This window comes from Mustela erminea, chromosome X, assembly GCF_009829155.1.
Source record: "Mustela erminea isolate mMusErm1 chromosome X, mMusErm1.Pri, whole genome shotgun sequence".
In the NCBI taxonomy this organism is placed as follows: Eukaryota; Metazoa; Chordata; class Mammalia; order Carnivora; family Mustelidae; genus Mustela; species Mustela erminea.
In genome coordinates, this window is record NC_045635.1 from 1,176,249 (window position 1) to 1,196,543 (window position 20,295).

Below are 20,295 nucleotides of genomic sequence, written 5' to 3' on the forward strand. Positions count from 1 at the left end.
GCAGGGGAGTCTCGGCACCACAGAGCCTGCAACCAGAGCCATCGTAATCCTAATCTAATCCACGATTATGTCACACATCAAGAAATCTCCAAGTCCGTCTCTATTCTAAAGCAAAATGTCCCAGACACCTGCCTGTGCAGACCATCACTGATCTCAGATGATAATATGACAATGTTCATTGAATGTCTCCCATGTCCATGGACCTGCATTTGTGTTTTTCAAATACTCCTCTTACATGAGTGCTGTGGAAGGTTGCCCCTTGATAGTGAGCATTGCCGAGACTTCCGTAACTCCCTTTGCTGGCCGAAAAGTGGGAAAAGGAACAATAAAAGTATCTGCTCACGGATCCATGTGTTTGACTGGGGAGCAGACTTGCATGTAGAGCAAGGTGTTGTTCTTTATGGAGTAAAACAATGAAACAGAAAAGGTATGTCCTAATCATGGGGAGGAGACCGAGTTGTGTGCCTTGCAGAAAACAGGAAAAGCACAAAGGAGACAGAGGAGGCACTCTCTGGCTGGTGGCACACGGCCAGATGATGGCCTCGCTCTACAGCATGAGGAACACTTCAGAAACACCACCTTCACTCCGGGGAATGATCGCTACCCCTGCCTTCAGAGCCACTGTCCTCGCCCAGCTCTGGATTTCACTGGCTTACGCAGTAGTGGCACTTACTAAAACCAAAGACGTCTGGAAGCTGGAGACCATGGTAGTCAGGAAACGGATATAACAATGTGGGGAGAGGGAAACAGAACATTCTGGAAGGGAGCAATGAGCGTTCTGATTCTGCCTGTAAAACATGAAAAGGGAAAGGCTGTCCATGTGCCTTGGAGAGGGACGCTATAGGCCAATTAACGCCTCGGGTTCCAGGCAACACTAGTTGGCCATGAACCCACAAGGGCACAGGTACTGGGGTTGAGTGCTTAGGGGATAGTGAACCTATAGTCACATGTGGGCCAGTCACAATGTCTAAACTGAAGGCACAGATATGTGTGTTCAAAGTAATTCTTTAATGTCAACACAATGGGGAACACATTGGTGAAAACCATGCCCAGGCTCCATATTCCCATTTCGATTCTGGAATAACTTTCCCCATGTTGTCGTAAAAGACAAACCAGTCACTTTCCCCACACCCCGTGACGATGGTAAGGACCCAATTGTTTACTGAGTATGTTCCTTAAATAGGTAACGGGTCTTGATTGAAAAATACCATGCACTTGGTTCCACCATATGTACAGGACATACCAAGAACACCTGAGAGCAAGCGCTTTTCAACACACAACTCTTGGAAGAGCCTGTGGGTAACATGCTTCTGGGGCATCTGGCTAACTGGAAAGCCACTGTTTTTCTCAGCCTACTTCCTAGAACCTCATGAAGGGCATTTGGAGGAACAAAGGTGTCCCATGCAGGAGAGGCCATGCACGCCCACAGCCTTCAGCCTACTCTTTGGGCAGATCCGGGATCACGGTAAGTCACGTCAAGCGGCACTGCAAACACCCACCACCAGAAGAACATCCAACTGCCTTCTGTTCTAGGGAAACCCATCACACGGCAGAACATGGAGAGGGAGACACATTGGAAAACAAGCAGAAGGCATTGATGAGACGTGGTCTACACCCATCGGGTTCCAACTGTCCATTGACGCATGCATGCGTGTTGGTGATTCACCAGCTTCCGTGCTCCTGGAAGGGAGACCAGATGACGGCAGAGCCTGTTTTGCCCAGGGAACGCCAAGTGCATATAGAGGAAAACTGCTCAGGCATCTGCCCGCCCAGAAATGGGTACCATGTTCCTCCTCGCTCAACTGCTCTGTGGTTTTCGACGGGTGCCGATGCCATCAATATGCACCTGGTGAGAATCGTTTACTTCTCAGAGTTATTTTACTTCTCAAGGGTTACCACTGCCATATTTATTTTTAGTAATTCTTGACATTGGGAAATGCATCCATTAGAGGTACGGGAAGAAGCCCTACAAGGATAAAACATCAATTCCGTGCAGTTATTTCAAAACTATCTGTGATCAGGTGTGGGCATGGGAGACTGGATAAATGAAACTTGGATGTGAATAGACTCTAAATTCTGAGCTGGCTCTGCAAGAGATACACTATCGATTCTTCTTGTGTCGGATAAATTCTCAGCTTGGATCCCGAGCTTCCAGAAAGAGGCAGTCTGGTTCTATTTTCATCGCACCAGCAAATGCAAACACCATTTCCCTTCTGAAGTACTTAACATTTACAACATCTTGATCGCTCTTATCTTTTCTTTAAAAAAAAAAAGGTTTTATTTATCTGACAGAGACAGAGCAACAGAGCATAAGAAAGGGAAGCAGCAGAGGGAGAGGGAGAAGCAGGCTCCTTGTTGAGTGGGGAGCCCGATATGGGACTGGATCCCAGGACCCTGGGATCCTGACCTGAGCCAGAGGCAGATGCTTGACTGACTGAGCCATCTAGGTGCCTCAGTCTTATTTTAAGAATTAAAAAATGAGAAAGAGAGAGAGAGAAGAAAAGCACAAATTCTAACTCTTCTTGGACCTTGGGAGTCCCTTTGTGGAATGCAGTGGGGCTGTATTCCAGGAGATGGGATACATGTGGTCCTGGAATCCCACATCTTTTCAACCAGTTGCCTTGGTGGGAGGAGGTCATATCACAGGGGAGGGTCTCGGGCAAATAGTTTTGGGAAATTCTGCAAACCCCCCTTGAACACCAACCATGCCATGGCTGGGGTCCTCTACTGGGAAGACCTGTGGTTGGAACACCTGTTTGCATCTGCTGACTCCTCCAAATATCTCCAAAAGAATCTTGACTCAGAATTCCCATTGCACACAGCAAGGAGGAATACTCATGCACAAACCAAGGGGAGAGACACACGAGAAATGCCTTATCTTCCTGTAAATCAAGGTAAGTCTGGGCACACTGGGCTGGAGATGAATCCATGTGCAATCCTGACTGCACAGCCCTTGCCACCCCACTGGGCCCAGGGCCATCTGTCCCTGTGGCCTTCCTCCCATCCTGGGTTCCATGGGATGCCACTTCAGAAGCCTGGGGCTTTCCAGGCAGATCACGTTTGAGATGGCGTCTTTTCTTTCATTTACACTACCCTGTTGTCATACTGTAAGTGGTACTTTCCGGGGTAGGTTGAAGAACTCAATAATTACCTGTTGAATATCTGTCTCCTTTGCTAGAGAATGGCTTCCATGAGGTCAAGGGAGCTCATTTATGACTGTATTGTTGCTACCTGTGAAGTACTGAGCTCACATAGGTAGGTGTGGTGGGCTGAATGATGACCAAGACATCCACATCCTGAATCCCCATGTGAGAGACAGAAGAATGTCTCAGGATGTCCACATCCTGGTCCCCATGTGGGAGACAGAAGAATGGCTTCAGGGATGTCCAAATCCTGATCTCCATGTAGTGAACAGAATAATGTCCATGTCTCGAATCCCATGTGGGGAGACCTCCTGGTCTCCATGTGGGGGACAGAAGAATGTCCCCAGAACCAGCCACGTCCTAATACCCATAGAGTGGACAGAATAATGTCCCCACAGACATCCACATCCTGGTCCCCATGTGGGGAACAGAAGAATGTCCCCAGGGATGTCCACACCCTGGTCTCCATGTGGAGGACAGAAGAATGTCCCTAAAACCATCCATGTCCTAATACCCACAGAGTGGAGAGAATAATGTCCCCAAAGATGTCCATGTCCTGGTCCCCATAAGCAAGACAGAATAATGTCCCCACAGACATCCAGGTCCTGGTCCCCACATAGTGAAGAGAATAATGTCCCCACCAACATCTATGACTTGATCCCTGGGTGGGAGACAGAACCATGTACCCCATAGACATCCACATCTTGGTCCATGTATGGCAGATGGCGTCCCCAAACATGTCCACATCCCATGCCCAGTATGGTGGACACAGTAACTTCCCCAAAGATGTCCACATCGTGATCTGCAGAGCCTGTGAATATGTGTCCTTAGATGGATAAAGAGACTTTGCAAATGGGACTGGATTAGGGATACAGTGCTGAGGATGGTTCTGGATGACCCCAGTGGTCTGGGGTCACCACGAATGTCCTCACAAGAGGAAGACAGAAGGCTCAGAGTCAAAGAAGCTATGTGTGGACAGAAGCAAACATTACAGAGAGACAGAGGGAGCTGCTGATGCTACTCCTGTCGGGGTGGGAAGCAGCCATGAGCCAAGGAAGGCTGACAGCCTCTAGAAGCTGGAAAAGGCAAGTCAATGCAAGAGAAATCAAGGAAATTTCAAGGAGAATCAAGGGATTTTCCCTTAGGGCTCAGGGTTTCCACAGTGCACGTGTTGTGTCTCCATGTGTCTGGGGCAGGGAGAAGCCACGGTAGGTCTTGAGCACAGAGGAAGGTGTGTGGGGACAAAGTCTGGGGGATGTGAAGCCAATGTGTGGATGGGATTCCTTAGAGGGAAAACAGACATGGCGTACAGAGGGTCCAGCCTCCCTGGGTGGAGGTCTCCAGAGAAATGTTAGGCAAGCCAGGCATGCTTGGTTTACCATCTGCAGAGAAGAACAGGGACCATGGTAGAACCACTGGGGTCATCCTGAAAGTGAACCTCAGAGAGTGAACCAGGGGGCATCCGCTGATGACCCCTGTCTTGCATGGACAGGTCTATAAAATCTCACAAATTCTGGACAAGCGCACCACAGTGGTTTCATCCTGCTGCTTACCAATTGCTCCGGGATGACGAGCTCTAGTCCCTAATTACTGAGGGTTATGTGGATTCAGGAGAGAAGATGCGCACTTGGACCGAATCCCTCACTGTCCTGACCACTTGTGTCTACACGGGGCAATCCATAATATTCTAATTCTCAACATTTATAATAGTGAGGAACGCCCTGAGCAAGGACGCTCCCACCAGCGCCAAGACGGAGGGATCCCAAATCACTGATTTCTGCAAATAAATTAAAGGTGCGCCCATTTTGGGAAACCTTGAAAAATATCAAGAAAGGTCCGTGAGGAAAGGAAAATTAAAATCATCCTGAGCCTTCCAACGAGCACCACCAGCACTAATAACACACACGTAGTGTGGTTTCCAGGCTAAGTAGGTGGAACTGGTGTTAGTTGTACCTTTGTCCAGCACCCACATGTCACAGGTCTACGTGTATGTATCTGTATGTGTAAATAGGTCACGGGCGTCAGACCCTCTACGTTGTAGATGCTACACCTTTCCCTTCACTGAGAATTTCCAAACAGGTGCACTGGGCCGAAGCGTGCCTATCTGCACCCCCTTCCTGCCCACCAACACCACAGATATGACAGAGAACGTTAAAACATGTGAAGACAAAGAGAAAGAAGAGAAAGCGACGTCAATCGAATCCCGGAAGCCAGAATCAGATGGACTAATACGGTGCAGCCTTACTATGTGGACTTAAGCTCCCTCTTCCCCGCAGATTATGTCCCTATCGTCATTCTCGTGATTTCTTGCTAGGGTACCTTCCCTGGCAAAAGGACTTTGGAGAAGAGAGTCAATCAAGTCTCTTTAGTCGGGGAAATTCGCCTGGATTATCCAAATGCATTCGGCAGAATCGCAGGGGTCCAACGGTAAGGTTCTCCCTGCCGTGCAACAGATGGATAATTTAGCAAGTGTTTTACATATTTTGGAAAGAAGGTGTTGTGGTTTGACTGATGGCTATGCCTTTCATCCTATTAATATTACCGTTTATGTCCTCAACACACGACCAGCCGGTTTCCAAGTCTCAAAGCGATGTGTGATGTTCTACGAACACCAGTGCTTCTCTGCCATACTTCCGACCATTCCCGCGTTCTACATGGATTCAGTCCAGACACGTTCATGGCACTGCCTCCTCACTGTGGAGGGTTTGGATGAACCTCTACGACATCTCTTGAGTGTAGCAGGGGAAGAGAGCAATGTCTCGGGCACCAAGATGGGTCCAAGATGCCCTTAAGAGCTGAGCGTGGCTGAAAGAAGGGATCGGGGTCAGGGCTGGTTGGTGTTGAAGATGGACATGTGGGCACGGTGAAGGCAGGGGAAGAGGAGATGTGGACTCCACATGTCCATTTGATGAGTACTGGCCGCAGGGAAGAAGTCAAGAGACAGTTGGGCGTAGAGCCCACATACTGATGACCTCCATGGGGACGTGCTGAGAACTTAATATGGTAACATTTGTGAAAAGGCCCAACCAAATACACATTCATGACATACCTTATTAGCTCACATGAGCCAGTGAAAATATGGACTTCATACAACGTATTATCAGGCTTACCATCATTTCAAATCGATTATGCCCCTGACAAAAGCCATACGCCACAGTGAAGCCAAGCCTCGGTGACCACAGCACATAGACTCCCGAATTTCCATGGAAATCCTGATTTCCCAAAGAACATCCATCCCGGGACAGCTGGTGTGCATGTCTGCATCAGAGTTCAGCTCTGGATTTCCCCAGGACTCACCGTTGTTGACCAGGACGTGGAGAGGGATTTTCTTCTTCTTAAACGTCTGGACAAACTGCCGGATGGACTTCAGAGACGCCAGATCGCAATATAAAAACTCCACTGCGACAGGACAGAAACACCGGATTATCTTTTGACCGACTACAGAACCTACAATGGTTTCTAAGTAAGTTAAGTTCCATCCCACTAGGAGAGGGACACCGGATTTTAAAGATGAAGGTACCATGCAGGAAACGCACCCTATGAAGACACTATGTGAGTCATGCCCTTGATGATACCTTCTCCTTGAGTGTGGATGGGACCTGTGACTTGCTTCTTGTCAACAGAGTAAGGCAAAAAAATGGAATATCAGTTCTTTGAGTAGGTTCCATTATATGGCAAGGATGATGGGATGTCACTCCCAGGACTGCATTTCCTTAGGTAAATCCCCTCTTGCTAAGGCAGGCTGGAGAGAGATTTTCCTGCTGGCTTTAACAGAGTAAGCCGCCATGTTATGAGAGGCCATGGGTCAAGATCCTTCCAGTGGCTCTGGGGAGCTTAGAGCAGCCCCTGGCCGAAATCAGCAGGAAGGTCAGAGCCTCAGACCTACAACCTCAAGGAGCTTCAGTCATCAAACAACTGAATGAGTTTGGAAAGGCATTCTGAGCTCCAGAGGGGAACTCAGAGCACCAACCGTTTGCAGCTGACATCAGTCCGCCGGGTCATCCTCTGGCATGACGGTCTTTGTACGGGGACATCACTTTGGGTCTCTGGGACCAGCTCTTGGGAACATGCTCCCTTGGATGTTGGTTGCAAGACCCCAGAACAGAGGGGAAGGCAGCTCCCATGCCCAAGAACCAGCGGCACGCAGCCCGGGCGCGAGACATGTCTTCACGGTTTTGTTGTTTTGTGCTTCTCGTAAAGCACTTTAAATATCACAACACGGAGGGAGGGGCACCTGGGTGGCTCAGTCAGGTAAGCATCCCACTCGGTTCTGAGCCTTGTGGGGCTTTGCACTCAGAAGCGAGCCTGCTTGAGACCCTCTGTCTCCCTCCCTTTCCCTCTGCCCCTCCCCTCCTCCTGCTCGGTCACTCTCCCCCCTCCAAAATAAACAAATAAATAAAACAGTAATCACAACACAGCAGAGCCAGCCACACGCACTAGGTTGGGAGGGTACATATTTTGGAACATGTATATTTGATTTCACTTGGAAAGGACATTTTAAGATAATCTACAGTCCCCAGCTTCTTCCGTGTGAAGAACCAAGCTGCTATGTGCCAAGTCGCGTGACCACTGAGGACGAGGAAGGACCCGTTTTCAATATTTTCTCTAAAGAAATATGGGGGGAGCTGGGGAGGGCAGGTTTCTGGATGAAAGCCCCTCCGAGTGAGATCTACAGATGGGTTCCATCCTGGGAAGTGTTTGTTACCAGTCTGCCGTAAGACACAGCCCAACATCGAGAACAGTGTTTAGAAAATTTAAAAAAAAAAAAAAATCGAGAGTCATTTTATGTTTGCTGAATCCAATGATTTAAAAAAAGCAAAACTGGAGGCTCCGTTTTGCGTGTTTTTAAATTTTATTTTTCTAGTAATTCATGTCGGGCCCATCTACATCGGTATCAATCTGTGACAGATTTGGGAAAGGGGTTTTGCTGCAGACGGTTTGGAAGCGTTGCTCTAGAACATAGTGCCATCTGGATAGGCATTCCCGAGACACCATTCAAATTCTCCCCCAACATATTCATGAGGATAAATTTTTTTTTTAAAGGGGGAAATCTACACTACTTCCAGTGATGAGAATGGATAACAGGGTTGGTAGACACACAAGCTCAGCTTCCAGGATGAGAGCACTGTTGCTGCATCTTTGTAAAGTCAGAAGATCATTTTTCTTTGATCGCTGGAGGAAAGGGTTCCTAACCAGCCAGAACCCAGAGAGCCAGCTTTCCACCTAGAGATCACTACCTTGTGAGGCAGCCGAAGGGCTTGGCTCCATGGTTGCCATCAACACCGGCTTTCCGACCTTAATTCAGGAACTACTCGTCTCCCACTGTTCGTGCTACAGGATATCACCGTCAGGAAAGAGAAGGATCGCGCGGTGGAAGGGGCTGACATCGCATAGGGAATCCGAGCCCATCAATCAAGTCCCACCATTGGGGAGGACAGAGCGGTCACTGCAAACTAGAACTCAACACAGGGTCCATCCCCGACAATGGGAACGTACAAGACACGTTGCAGAGCATGGGTACCACCTCTGTTGAGCAAAAGCACCAAGCTTGATCTCAGACAAGACAAAGGAAGTCACATTTCTTAGGAGCTCAGCTGGCACACCCACCTAAAATCTGCATTTTTTCCACCACGCAAGCCCCACAAGGTGCACTGGGAAACGGGGTGAGGGTCATTGATCCAGCAGGGCTGGAGGTGGGAGAAGGAGACACGGGTGGCGTTTTCCATTCTACCTGGAATGCCATCAACGGTACCTCCCACTTGCGTTTGAAGAATTACAGAAATGGAAGACTTCCCCGTACCTCTCAGGGGCAAGAAGTACCGTATCTGTGAAACATGACTGGAAAAATGTGAGGTATACCCGCTGTCCGTGTAGACAGAATGGAAGACCCAGGAAGGAGGCATGAGCCCCGAGACCCTGGTCCTGATTCAAAACCAATATGGCGGCCTCCCACTGGTTGGCGGTGGGTGGGGGGGAAGGTGAAGTCTTCTCTATGTTGATTATAGTTTTAAAAAGTGAGGATTAGGGATAAAAAGGCCCAAAGTTACCAAACAAGCAAACGCAATGGGAGGTTGACCTCATTCGTACAAAGCAGGGGTAACTCAAGACTAAAACATGAATGGGACACAAAGACTTAATAGGTAGGGACTCAATGCTTGACCAATATGATGTCCTCTGGTAACCCTAACCCTAACCCTGTGCCTTTTCCCAACACATCTTCACAGCTATCCAGCTGCATTTATGAAGAACTCTTGCATATGCAGGGAGAGACACCAAAGTCCCGATTCTTACAAGAGGATTCGCGCGGGCCCATCTTTGAGCATCTGACAGACCAACAGACAAGAAGAGGAACATGGACCCAGAGAAGGCTGTGATTAGGACGCTTGACAACGCTGCAGAATGCCAATTTACCAAACAGGGACGGGTCTTTTGTAATGAGGAAGATTTTATAATGATGGGTTCCTCATTCTCTCTATATTAATATGGGAAGTTGATAACAAGAAGATGAAAATTTCAGGGACAGGAATCCTTTTCTGTGAAAATACCGATTATTATAGCCTCATCAAGGCAATTAGGAGTAATCAGACCGAGGAATATGACAGGCATAGAAAAATGACAAAAGAACAGGCATCCGGGAAGTGGCTGCCGGTGTTTCAGCAAATTCTTTTACACTTTGAAAGAACAGACAATCGCACCTCTACCGACGGACTCCAGACAGAGGCAAGGAAGCGCGGAGTTGTTTCGTTTGATGGCGTTTGCGTTGTCGTGACAGAAAAATCTGCAAAGACGCAACACCAGAAGAGAAGGACTCGGAATCTGCAAAGCACCTGACCCCGCGGGTGACATCTGTACCCACAGACGAAAAAGGTGCAGACGCAAACGTAAATTAAAAACCCGTGGGGATAATCAAAAGTGAGTGCGTCTAACAGGAGCGGAAAATGCGGAAGATCATTTCCGAAGAGGATTCCCGGCAGGAAAAGCCTCCTAGAACTGCCCGTCACCGCTCCCCCGCGTGACGGAATCGGGGGTGAGTTTAGGAAGAGCACGCCCCTGAAAGGCGGGGAGGCATTGTTTGGGGGCAAAGGGCATCACCAGGAGAAAATGACAGCTCCCAACCCTGTCCCAACAGCAAACATGTCTGTCCTGTGTCCAGGGTCGGCTGGTGCTCGGAAACTCTGTCCTGTTCCCTGGTGGGGAACAGAAACTCTGCAAACGGGGCATGGAGCATGCCTGTGCCTGTGTGCGGGGGGCAGCCAGAGCCGTCCTGGGACCCAACACCGCATTCGGGGGGTTGCCAGCTGCTGGAGCCGCTTTAGGCAAACCCCAGGGCAGGGGTGGGAGGCACTTGGAGGAATGGGGACCCACAAAGTGCGGGGGTCTGCCCAGGAGGACAGTGTCCTGAGCACTCCCTGCCCCTCCCACGCTGCTCTGTTTCTCGGAAGAAAGAGTACGTGTGAAGCAGATGTGGCGGCGCTGTCTAGGCTCCTCCTGTCCTCGTCTGCTGAGACCTGAAATCCCGCCCTCTAGGTCTGCAGCACACGCAAGCCTGTCCCCGAAAGTGTCTGTGGTGGGGGGCGGGGGGAGCGCTGTGCTAGAAATGGAGAGACCAAGGCGGAGACAAACAGAGAAAATCAGCAAGACACAGACACAGAGACACAGGGAGACAGACAGACAGACAAAAGGAGACAGACAAGCACAGAGAGGAAGAAAGAGACAAAAGGAAACAGAAGGGGACAGAGACAGAGGGGGACAGAAGGACAGACACAGAGACAGGGAAACAGAGAGAGACACAGACATAAAGGGAGACAGAGACAGAGAGAGAGAGACAGACACAGAGATAGAGACAGAGGCAGAGACATAAAGAGAGAGACAGAGACAGGGATAGACAGAGAGGGAGACAGGGAGACAACAACAAAAAGAGAGAGAGAGAGAGAGAGAGAGACAGACAGACGCGCACAGAGACAGAAATAGTCACAGACAGAGACAAAGAGAGAGAGGAAGGCAGACAGACAGAGAGGCAGAGCTCCCTGGCAGGGAGGGAGCAAAATGAATGAAGGAAGGAGCATTTTCACGTCCCTCTGCTGGCTCTGAGGCCCCACCGCCAGGGCTGAAGGCTGGGGCTGTATTTCCTGGGGGGGGGGGTGTGCTCGGAGGTAAAGTCCCCAGAGAGGTAGGCTGTGCTGACACCATCCAGGCAGAGAGGAGCGTCAGGACTCAGGCATCCATCTGGAACGAGGTTCATGCAGTTATCCAGATGCCCACCCCAGAGCCCAGGACCCGTCGAGGCACTGGGGTCCCACACGGGGTCCCAGACAGCAGCTCAGACAGGACAGTACATGCCTCTACACGGCACACCACATTCCCTCTCTTTCCAACACACAGAGGCATGGTACCGTTTGAGCGTCCTGTCTGGGCAGTCCTCTACAAAGACCCAAGCATCACGACCCAGCCTTACAGCCAGCGTCCAGGGCCCTGCTCTGGGTGGCTCAAGCGTTACAATTTTCCATCCTCACAGGGACTCAGTGGGCAGAGCCAGGCAGGTGCATCTCGTCCTCACCCACCTGCCCAGCCTTTTGCATTCAAGACGCCCATTCCTCAACCAAACACGTCTTACACATCGGATGTTGTCTTAGAACCAGCTTGAAGGGGGCAATCTGTCACCCTTCTGTGCCTACTTGAGTGCTGGCTTGTCTTATCAAGGCAAACTCCTCCTTGGAGAGTCTCCCTTACAGACAGAAACTGTCCGTACACACGCATATGTCCCCACACCACCTCCAGGGAAACCTATTTTTTCCTGGTGTCCCCGAACAGCGTCGTCTCTCTAGAGATACGTGGCCCAGCCATCCAGCACTGTAATGCCCTACAAATTCGAGCCCAAGCCGCTCATGTATAAAACGGCAACAGTCACCACCCCAAAAAAGGCAACAACTGCAACCCAAGTCATGAGGTTTGGTATGCGTTCTTGTCGAAAGGCGTGGGCTTTTCAGATCACAGAGTAGGAAGACAGTTGCGACGCCCACATTTATTTAAGAACGTGGGAATTGACAAAACACACCTGATCTGCCCCCAAGAGAAACAGCAGGTGGCCCCCAAACTGCTTTCAACAAAAAGAGAAAAAGGCAGCTTGGAACCAACATATAGACAAGCCGATGAGGAAGCACTCAGCGTGTTGCATGGGAACGGGGCTTTCTAAAGAGTTTGGAAACAATTCCTTCTCTGAGGAGGGGAACCACCCTCCTGCAGATCTAATTTGCTTGATGTCTCGCCCCCAGGGCTGCCCCAGCCCCGATGCTCATGGGTGGCTCATTAATGCAGGTGTAGTGAGGATGTTGTACGTGGCTGAGGTATTAGACCATCCCAAGGACATCACCAAGGGCTTCGTGCCTGCTGGTCAGCACGGCGAGCCTCTTAAGACATAATTCCTAGGGAGTTCCCTGCTCAGATCCCATGACAGTGTCTACACAACCAACCATGGGGGAAATGCAAATTGAAATCCCAAGGGGAGGTCTCCTCACACCTGTTAGGATGTCTATCACCAAAAGACAAGAGGTGATGGGTGTTGGTGACCCTGGTGGGCACTGTGGGTGGGAATGCCAACTGGGGCAGCCCCTGTGGAAAACACCATGGAGGTTCTTCACAGAGTTAGAAACACAACTGCCATGAGATCCAGCAACTCCATGTCTGGGTACAAGAGAATGAAAGCAGGAGAGTAAAGAGATATGCTTCCTGACGCCTTCTTCACAACAGTCAAGACCTGGAAGCAACCCGAGCTCCCATCAATGGATGGACGGATAAAGAAGACGTGGTCCATCCACACAATGGAAGACGACTCAGGAGTCTCCTTGACACAGGAGATCCTGACATTTGTCCCAACATGGGTGGACCTCGAGGACGTGATGCTCCGTACGAGAATTCAGAGGAAAACAGATACCATGTGATCTCACTTAGGTGTGCCATCTAAAAACGTGGAACCCACGGAAACACAAAATGGCAGATGCCGGGGGTTCTAGGGATGGGGATGGGGAGATGTTGGTCAAAGGGTATGACGTTCCACCTGCACATCCTCAGCACGGTGATGAGAGTTAACAGCACTGAATTAAATACTGGAATTTACTGTGTGGAGATCACAAGTGTGTTCACTGCATACAACATGGGAGCTCCATGAGAGGATGTGTTAACTGAATAGAATACGGTGATCATTTCAAAATGTATGGGTACCATAAATTATCATGCCATGTACCTTTAAAAAAATCACCTCGGAGGACCTAAAATACACACGTACCTCCATGAATACCTCAGTCATTTAAAAAAAAATGCTTCAAGGGAATTGCTTGGTGGCCAGAAATGGGGGAAAACAGGACCCTAATAAATGCCTTCCTGTGCCTATGTAACCAGCATGCTATGTGATGATATAGGTCAGTCAGAGGTGCTAAGAAAGCAGGTAGAAAAAGGACAAGCATCAGCCACGTGGGGTGCACAGTGAAATAATGGTACCTAATCAGGTTTTTAGGACATGAAGAGAATTGCTATCTACAGCATCTGACCTCCTCAGAGGCTCTCAGGCTCCCCCTCCTTGCTTGCTGCTGAGAAGGGAGTGTAGTTACTTGGGTGTAGACAGCAGATGTATAGCTAGAACCCAGGGAATATAGCTGCACATCTGCCTATAGGACCATCCTCCCTCTGGGCAGGACGGAGGGCTCCGAAAGCCAGCTGGAGCAGCTAGCTACGCCGCGTAACAACACATCCCACACGCACTGGCTTGAAATGACTCCCGCTTATTATGTCCCAGTTCTTTAAACGGGAAGTCTGGGTTGGGGAGCACCGGGTCAGATGGGTTGGGGTCTCAGCTATGGCTTGAGGTCCTGTTCCAATCTCATTCGGGTTGTAGGTGAAATTCAGTTCCCCGAACTTGTAGGACTGGGGTCCAGATTCCTTCCTCCTCCTTTTTTTTTCTCCCTTCCCCTCTTAAACAAGCTCCCCTAAAAATATCCAGACTCTGATAATCTCTAAATGAATTGGCTACATTCTTAATCAAGTCTTCAGACACAGAGGACATCATGAAACATACTAAATAGGTCAGATTTTAAAAATTCTTTGGGCACTATGGGGAGCTCCAGAATTTACCCCTCTGTAAATATTACCTCCGGCTGATCATGGTCACACTTTAGGAAAATTTCTGGACTTATTTCCTAAGAACCGAAATAGAGAATCCACGTCAATAACAGGTCTTTGGTTTTCGTTTGTTTTTACGTTACCTAAGAACAGGAAATCATTTTGTTTTGTTTTGGTTTCGCTTCTTGTTTTGGGCTGTCCCCTCTCCACCGACTTGCAGACAAACAAGACGTGATGGTGGCTGGTGCTCTGTGTTTACTTTATGAATATTTCATGAAGGAGGTTGTGTTGAGTGAGGACTGCCTCCCTAATCATTGTCCCTGAAGCTGTTCTGCATCCCATCAAGGGGAAGATGAAAACATCCCAGTATTATTTGTCCCTCTTGGAAATGATGGCGCTTCTCATCCTGAGCCAAACGCCTTGCCCTGCGTCCTTCAGCAGCACCCCCGGGGCCCGAGAATCGGATCGGGGAATGAGGTCCCAGCATCTGCACGGTAATGACTGTCATTTCGCTGGGGTGCCACATCGATTTTCCTCATCATTTCCCCGTCGTGCTCGTAAAGCACACATTAAGATTTGGCAGACCCAATTCCTCAACGCCGTTAAACCTTCCCGAAGAACACGCGCCATCGAGACACAGAACACGTTGTGTTTTTTCTTCCAAAGGACCGCAGCGTTGCCCAACGGTGGATGCCTTTTGCGCAGAGGACCATCTTTTACTTGTTTCCTTTTTCTTCCAGGAAACTGTTTCCTTCCGCATCACACGGCTGAGACATGTCCACAGAGGACGGCGAAGTCTGGCCAGGGTCCTGGGAATGATGCCGGCTTTGTGGGGAAAAAACGCGAAAGACCTTAATCGCCATGCAAGAACAAAGACACTGGGGTGAAACAGATGCCATTGCACAACACTTTCGGGTGAATGCGCGTCCTCAAAAGACCCGGGAAAAATGTCAGGGATGCTTTATTTTGTTTATTCTTTTAAGATTTTACTTATTTATTTGACAGACAGAGATCACAAGCAGGCAGAGAGGCAGACAGGGAGAGAGAGGGAAGCAGGCTCCCCGCTGAGCAGAGAACCCGATGCGGGACTTGATCCCAGGACCCTGAGATCATGACCTAAGCCAAAGGCAGAGGCTTAACCCACTGAGCCATCCAGGCGCTCAGGGATGCTTTATTAATGCTCTCAGATTCGTGCAGCTGTAAGACCACGTGTCCGTAAGAAAATTGGGCGATCCAAACCCTTTCCAAGTGTAGTGTCACAGACATCTGACAAATCAGAGGCTATCTGTACATATTATTATGTATTCTAGGTAGGATTTTTTGGTTAAATGTTATTTACTTATTTGAGAGAGAGAGCAGGTTGAGCGGGGAAAGGAGCAGAGGGAGAAGGACAGGGACAAGTAGATTCCATGCTGAGTGCCTGACCTGAGCCAAAACCAAGAGTCGGATGCTCAACCGACAAAGCCACCCAGACACCCCAAATACAGAAATTATCTATGTTATATTTACATACATATATTTGCCTATTATATTTATTGTGGTATATATTATGTTATAGAAGATATAAATATCACAAAGTAAATAGGCTATATTATGATACATAATATATAATATGTATTATATGTACCATTTAATACACACTACATAGTAACAATGTACATTATTATGTCTCTATACAATACAAATACATAAAGTATATAATATATAAGGTACATATCCATATAGATACTTTCAGAAATCTTTCAAATAGGAAAAAAAAAAAATTAGCATATTCAATTTAACTGCATGATTGGCTTCCAAAGAGCCTTTAGCTTGAGATGCCAGAAATGTTAAAGTCTGGCCAAATGATCTCACATGGAACCACCAGCCTGGACAGGACACTGTCTACAAAATTGGTAAACCCAAGAGCAGACCTGCACACCACTGGGTTTGTGGGAGGTCAACGGACATCTTTGGCTGAAAACGATGCGTGTGGGGGGCTTACGAGCTCCTGGGAGGAATATCGTAAAACACACACACATGGTGTTGTCAGGAAGGTTAACTGTGTAAATGGGCACGTCTGTTCCGTGGGCAGAGAGGCGTGGTAGGAATTCCCTATGGGTCTCTCCCATTTTTGCATTTCCTGCCTGGAAGTCACTGACTATCCTTTATTGGGGATTATCTTTTGAAGTACTCACAAAGCAAACAATTTAGAAAGATGGATACAGAGTCTTTAGACCAACGGACACACACACACACACACACAATGGGGGAACTGCATTGTCTTTTTCTTCCGTGTCCGATCCAAATAGTCAACATCAGCTACAGTTAAAAAAAATACTCTCTGTTAAGAAAACAAAACAAAACAAAAAACTCTGGTTATCTTTTTTAGAAACTAATGTCAACTCAGTCCTTATTTTGTAAGGGTCTACCAATGTTTTCAAGGAGTAGACTTAAAATGTTCGCCATTTGTCATAATATTTGACTCCATCAGATCAGTTTTGGGTTTTTTTTTTTTGAGTATTTTTTCTTTCTTTCTTTCTTTCTTTCTTTCTGCCTGCAGGCTATCTGAATTGCTTTTTCCTTGCCGATTTAAAGATACCCAAATGGTAATGATTTTAGCAGTAATGTTTGTCAGAGAACGATGTTTGGATTTCCTGTTGTACAAGTTCACGAGGTTGGCGGTAATAGCACTGTGATCAGAGAGGCTTACGAAACACACATTCTCTCCTTGTCCTGGAGGCTGGGAGTCTGAGATCCAGGTAGGGCTGAGGCTGGGAATCTGAGATCCAGGCGGGGCCGAAGTTGCTTCCTCCTGAAGCTTCTCTCCTTGCCATGTTCTCCCTATGTCCCCACATGGTCATCCCTTTGGGCATGTCTGTGTCCTCATCCCCTCTTCTTATAAGGACCCCAATCCCATGGTATCAGAGCCTGCCCCACGGACCTCATTCTACCTTAATCCCCTCTTCAAAGGCCTTACACCCAAATACAGATCCATTGTGAAGTCCAGGGCCTGAGGACTCCTCCGTATGAATTCTGGGGACACAATTCAATCCAGAATGCCTGTGGATGCTGAGATCCAGGTTATGTATGCTGCAGGTGTCTCCTACTTATGCTTCCCCAACCAGACGGTCTGGCTTGGTCATCCTTGGCTCCAGTACCCCACCGTGGAAGGACGTCCGGACAGGGCGAGCAGGAAAGCCAGCCGCCTTAGAACAAGGTGGTGCAAGAATTCTCGGACCACACATGGCTTTGCAAGCACCTTGACGGAAGTGCTAAGAAAACACCATCGCCTTTGCTCACCCACACAAAGTATCTGTCAAATTCCAGACTGAGTATTTCACGCCCCACAGAGCACTCAGGCACTGGTGAAACACTTTCCCAGGAGGACAGGAGGGGACAGGAGTTCTCGGGGCATTTTCCAGAATGGTCACCATCCCCCTCCCACTGAAGGACAGAGTATTTCTCCAACATACATCATCAGAACCAGGCGGCACTCATGCAGGGGGATGTCCCGAAAAGGCAGCCTCTGCCCCCCAGACCAGAGTGAGCCTTGGGGATTCCAAATTCTGTGGCTCATCTACACTCAGACTCCAGAAGCTCATCAATCACCCTGTAAGCATTTCCATCTGTGCCTGGCCCCCTGGGGGCTTTTGCTTCCACTAACCTGCGATTCTCAGCATGCACCTGTGTGTACCTGTGTGTGTGTGTGTGTGTGTGTGTGTGTGTGCACGTGTGTCTACTTCTCAGGACAGCAGTTGGCCCTGTGATTGCCATTCTCATTCTCTGAGGATCTAGGAAGACTTGCTGGTTTTCAGTCTCTTGCTTTTTTGGAATGAGGACAGAGTGGCAACAACAAACTCTACATGACAGAGCAGACACTAGAAGACACCTATTTCTGAGAGTCCCAACTGTTACCCTGCGGGATATGCTCTTGTCTCTCATTTATAAAGATGCTTCTTCTTGGCCCAAGAGTTTCCTCATCTCTGTGGCTGGAGAGACTTAGATGTTAATGGGACAGAAAGGCCACCAGCAAGACTCTCCCCTGACTTGGTCCAAGGGCATCCCATGGGGATTCCCAAGAGCCTATATTCACACTCAGGCACATGTTCCCTGAAGGATGTGGTCCATCTCCAGGTAATCAGAACAGCCTCATCACTGATTGGCTTCAGAGCTCGACTGCCTGAGCCCCATTCCACCTCCAAAGCCCTTGTTGGCTGGGCCACTTTGGGTAGGTCTGTCTCTGCCTTTGAGCTATGGGGTTGTATCATTCTGGTGGGGCTGCCATAACAAAGCATCACAGACCATACTTAAAGATGAGAAGGCCAGAGGCTGGAGATCTAGGATGAGGCTGCCCGTGTGGTCGATGTCTGGTGGAAGCAGTCTTCTTGTTGATGGCCACCATCTTGTACTGTCCTCCCATGGTGGATAGGAACAGGAGAGTAAACTCTCTGGAGTCTTGTCTTATAAGGACACCAACCCATCATGGGGGCGAGGGGAGTCCCACTCTTACGACCTCAGGTAACACTACTTACCTCCCAAAGACCCACCTCCTAACGTGTTTGGAGTTCGGTTTCCACATGTGAATTTTAGAGGGACAAACATTCACTCTCAGAGCAGGGTTGTCATCGGCAGAGTGGGACCATGCCTTCCTTTTGGCGGGGGGCTCCTGTGAGGTGTAAATGCCACCGTGTGCCAACCAGGAAATGGCACAGAGTCTGCAGTTTAGAAAAGGGCCCATAAGCATGAAGTGGGAGTTAAACTTGGAGGTCCTCCCCCATAAAGCCATTTGGCAAACCCAGCATGGGAGTGCTGGAATCACACCCAACACTTACTGTTGTAAGTGCTTCTACCACAGAGACATGGGGATAATACTTTGGCCGCCCCAGCTTACAGCCATGCTGTGTGTGTGTGAGTGTGTGTGTGCGTGCACGCGCGTACACATGTGTGTATGTCAGGTCTTGTGTCTGCTTTGGCGTGTTCAGCTGACACGGCACAGAAGCCAGCAAGGATATTTTTCAGTCACTGTCTTGTCGAGGTACAGGGCTAAGGAACCCTGTGTGTGCCAAGCTCTCCCAAGGGCTGACCATCAACTTCTTGCCTTTCTGGGTCACGGATCTGTGCAGCAGGGAGGGCATACGCCAACTCGTTGTGGCTTGCCTCTTGCCGTCATCCTATTTCTCTTTAGAACCTGCTTCTGCACCTGTTTCTAATTTAAAGTTAATGATGATCCATGACGGGTCCTCACGGCGACAGACGCTGACTCTGTAAGTAGATGCTGCTGCCACGTTCAGCCACAGGGTCAAAGCTCAGGTATATATATGCCAGAGGAAAAACAGGAGTCAGAATACACATTGCCCCACATCTTCCAGAGTCAGGGCATTAAGAAAACATGCTTGAATGGGTTTTGAAATCACATCAAAATGGATTTTCAAGCTCAAATCCTTAGGCGGTGTCATGAGGGGCCCCCATGGTTGCTATATCCCCAGAAGCCTATTCTCTTTCCTTTTTTAAAAAAAAATATATATATATTTTTAAAGGTTTTTATTTATTTATTTGACAGAGAGAGATCTCAAGAGGGCAGAGAGGCAGGCAGAGAGAGGGGGAAGCAGGCTCCCCGTTGAGCAGAGAGCCCGATGCAGGGCTTGATCCCTGGACTGTGAGACCATCACCTGAGCCAAAGGCAGAGGGTTAACCCACTGAGCCACCCAGGCGCCCCGCCTATTCTCTTCCTGTACCTCTGGGTGGTGAGAGCAGAGCACGAGCAATCTGAGAGATGGCAATCTGCACAAAGGCGGAGGAGTTCCACTGAAGGACGCCACGTATAACACATTCTTCCTTCCCATTCCTCACTTTCTAATAAGGAAAGAAACTAAGGATGCCTGGTGTTCTTACAACAGAGCACCTCCATTTGGCCAACAGGTGTGTGTGGCGCCCCACATTCATGCAAGGTGAATGTGTGGGGTCACACTTCATTTGAGGGACCCAGAGGTCGTTTCACGGAAGACGTGCCTACAGATGACCGTTCCCACAGTGCTCTGGGTCTTCTGTCCAAGCACCA

General features: G+C 48.8%; 1 protein-coding gene across 4 annotated transcripts in view; it reads right to left on the minus strand.

The window, feature by feature from the left end:
* DHRSX (dehydrogenase/reductase X-linked) overlaps positions 1-20,295 on the minus strand; it is a 147,363-nt gene that overhangs the window by 32,030 nt on the left and 95,038 nt on the right. For all 4 annotated transcript variants that reach the window (XM_032331736.1, XM_032331735.1, XM_032331737.1 and 1 more), the window contains one exon: positions 6,441-6,542. In XM_032331736.1, coding sequence (XP_032187627.1) covers positions 6,441-6,542 — 102 coding nt within the window. The remainder of the gene's footprint in view (positions 1-6,440; positions 6,543-20,295) is intronic.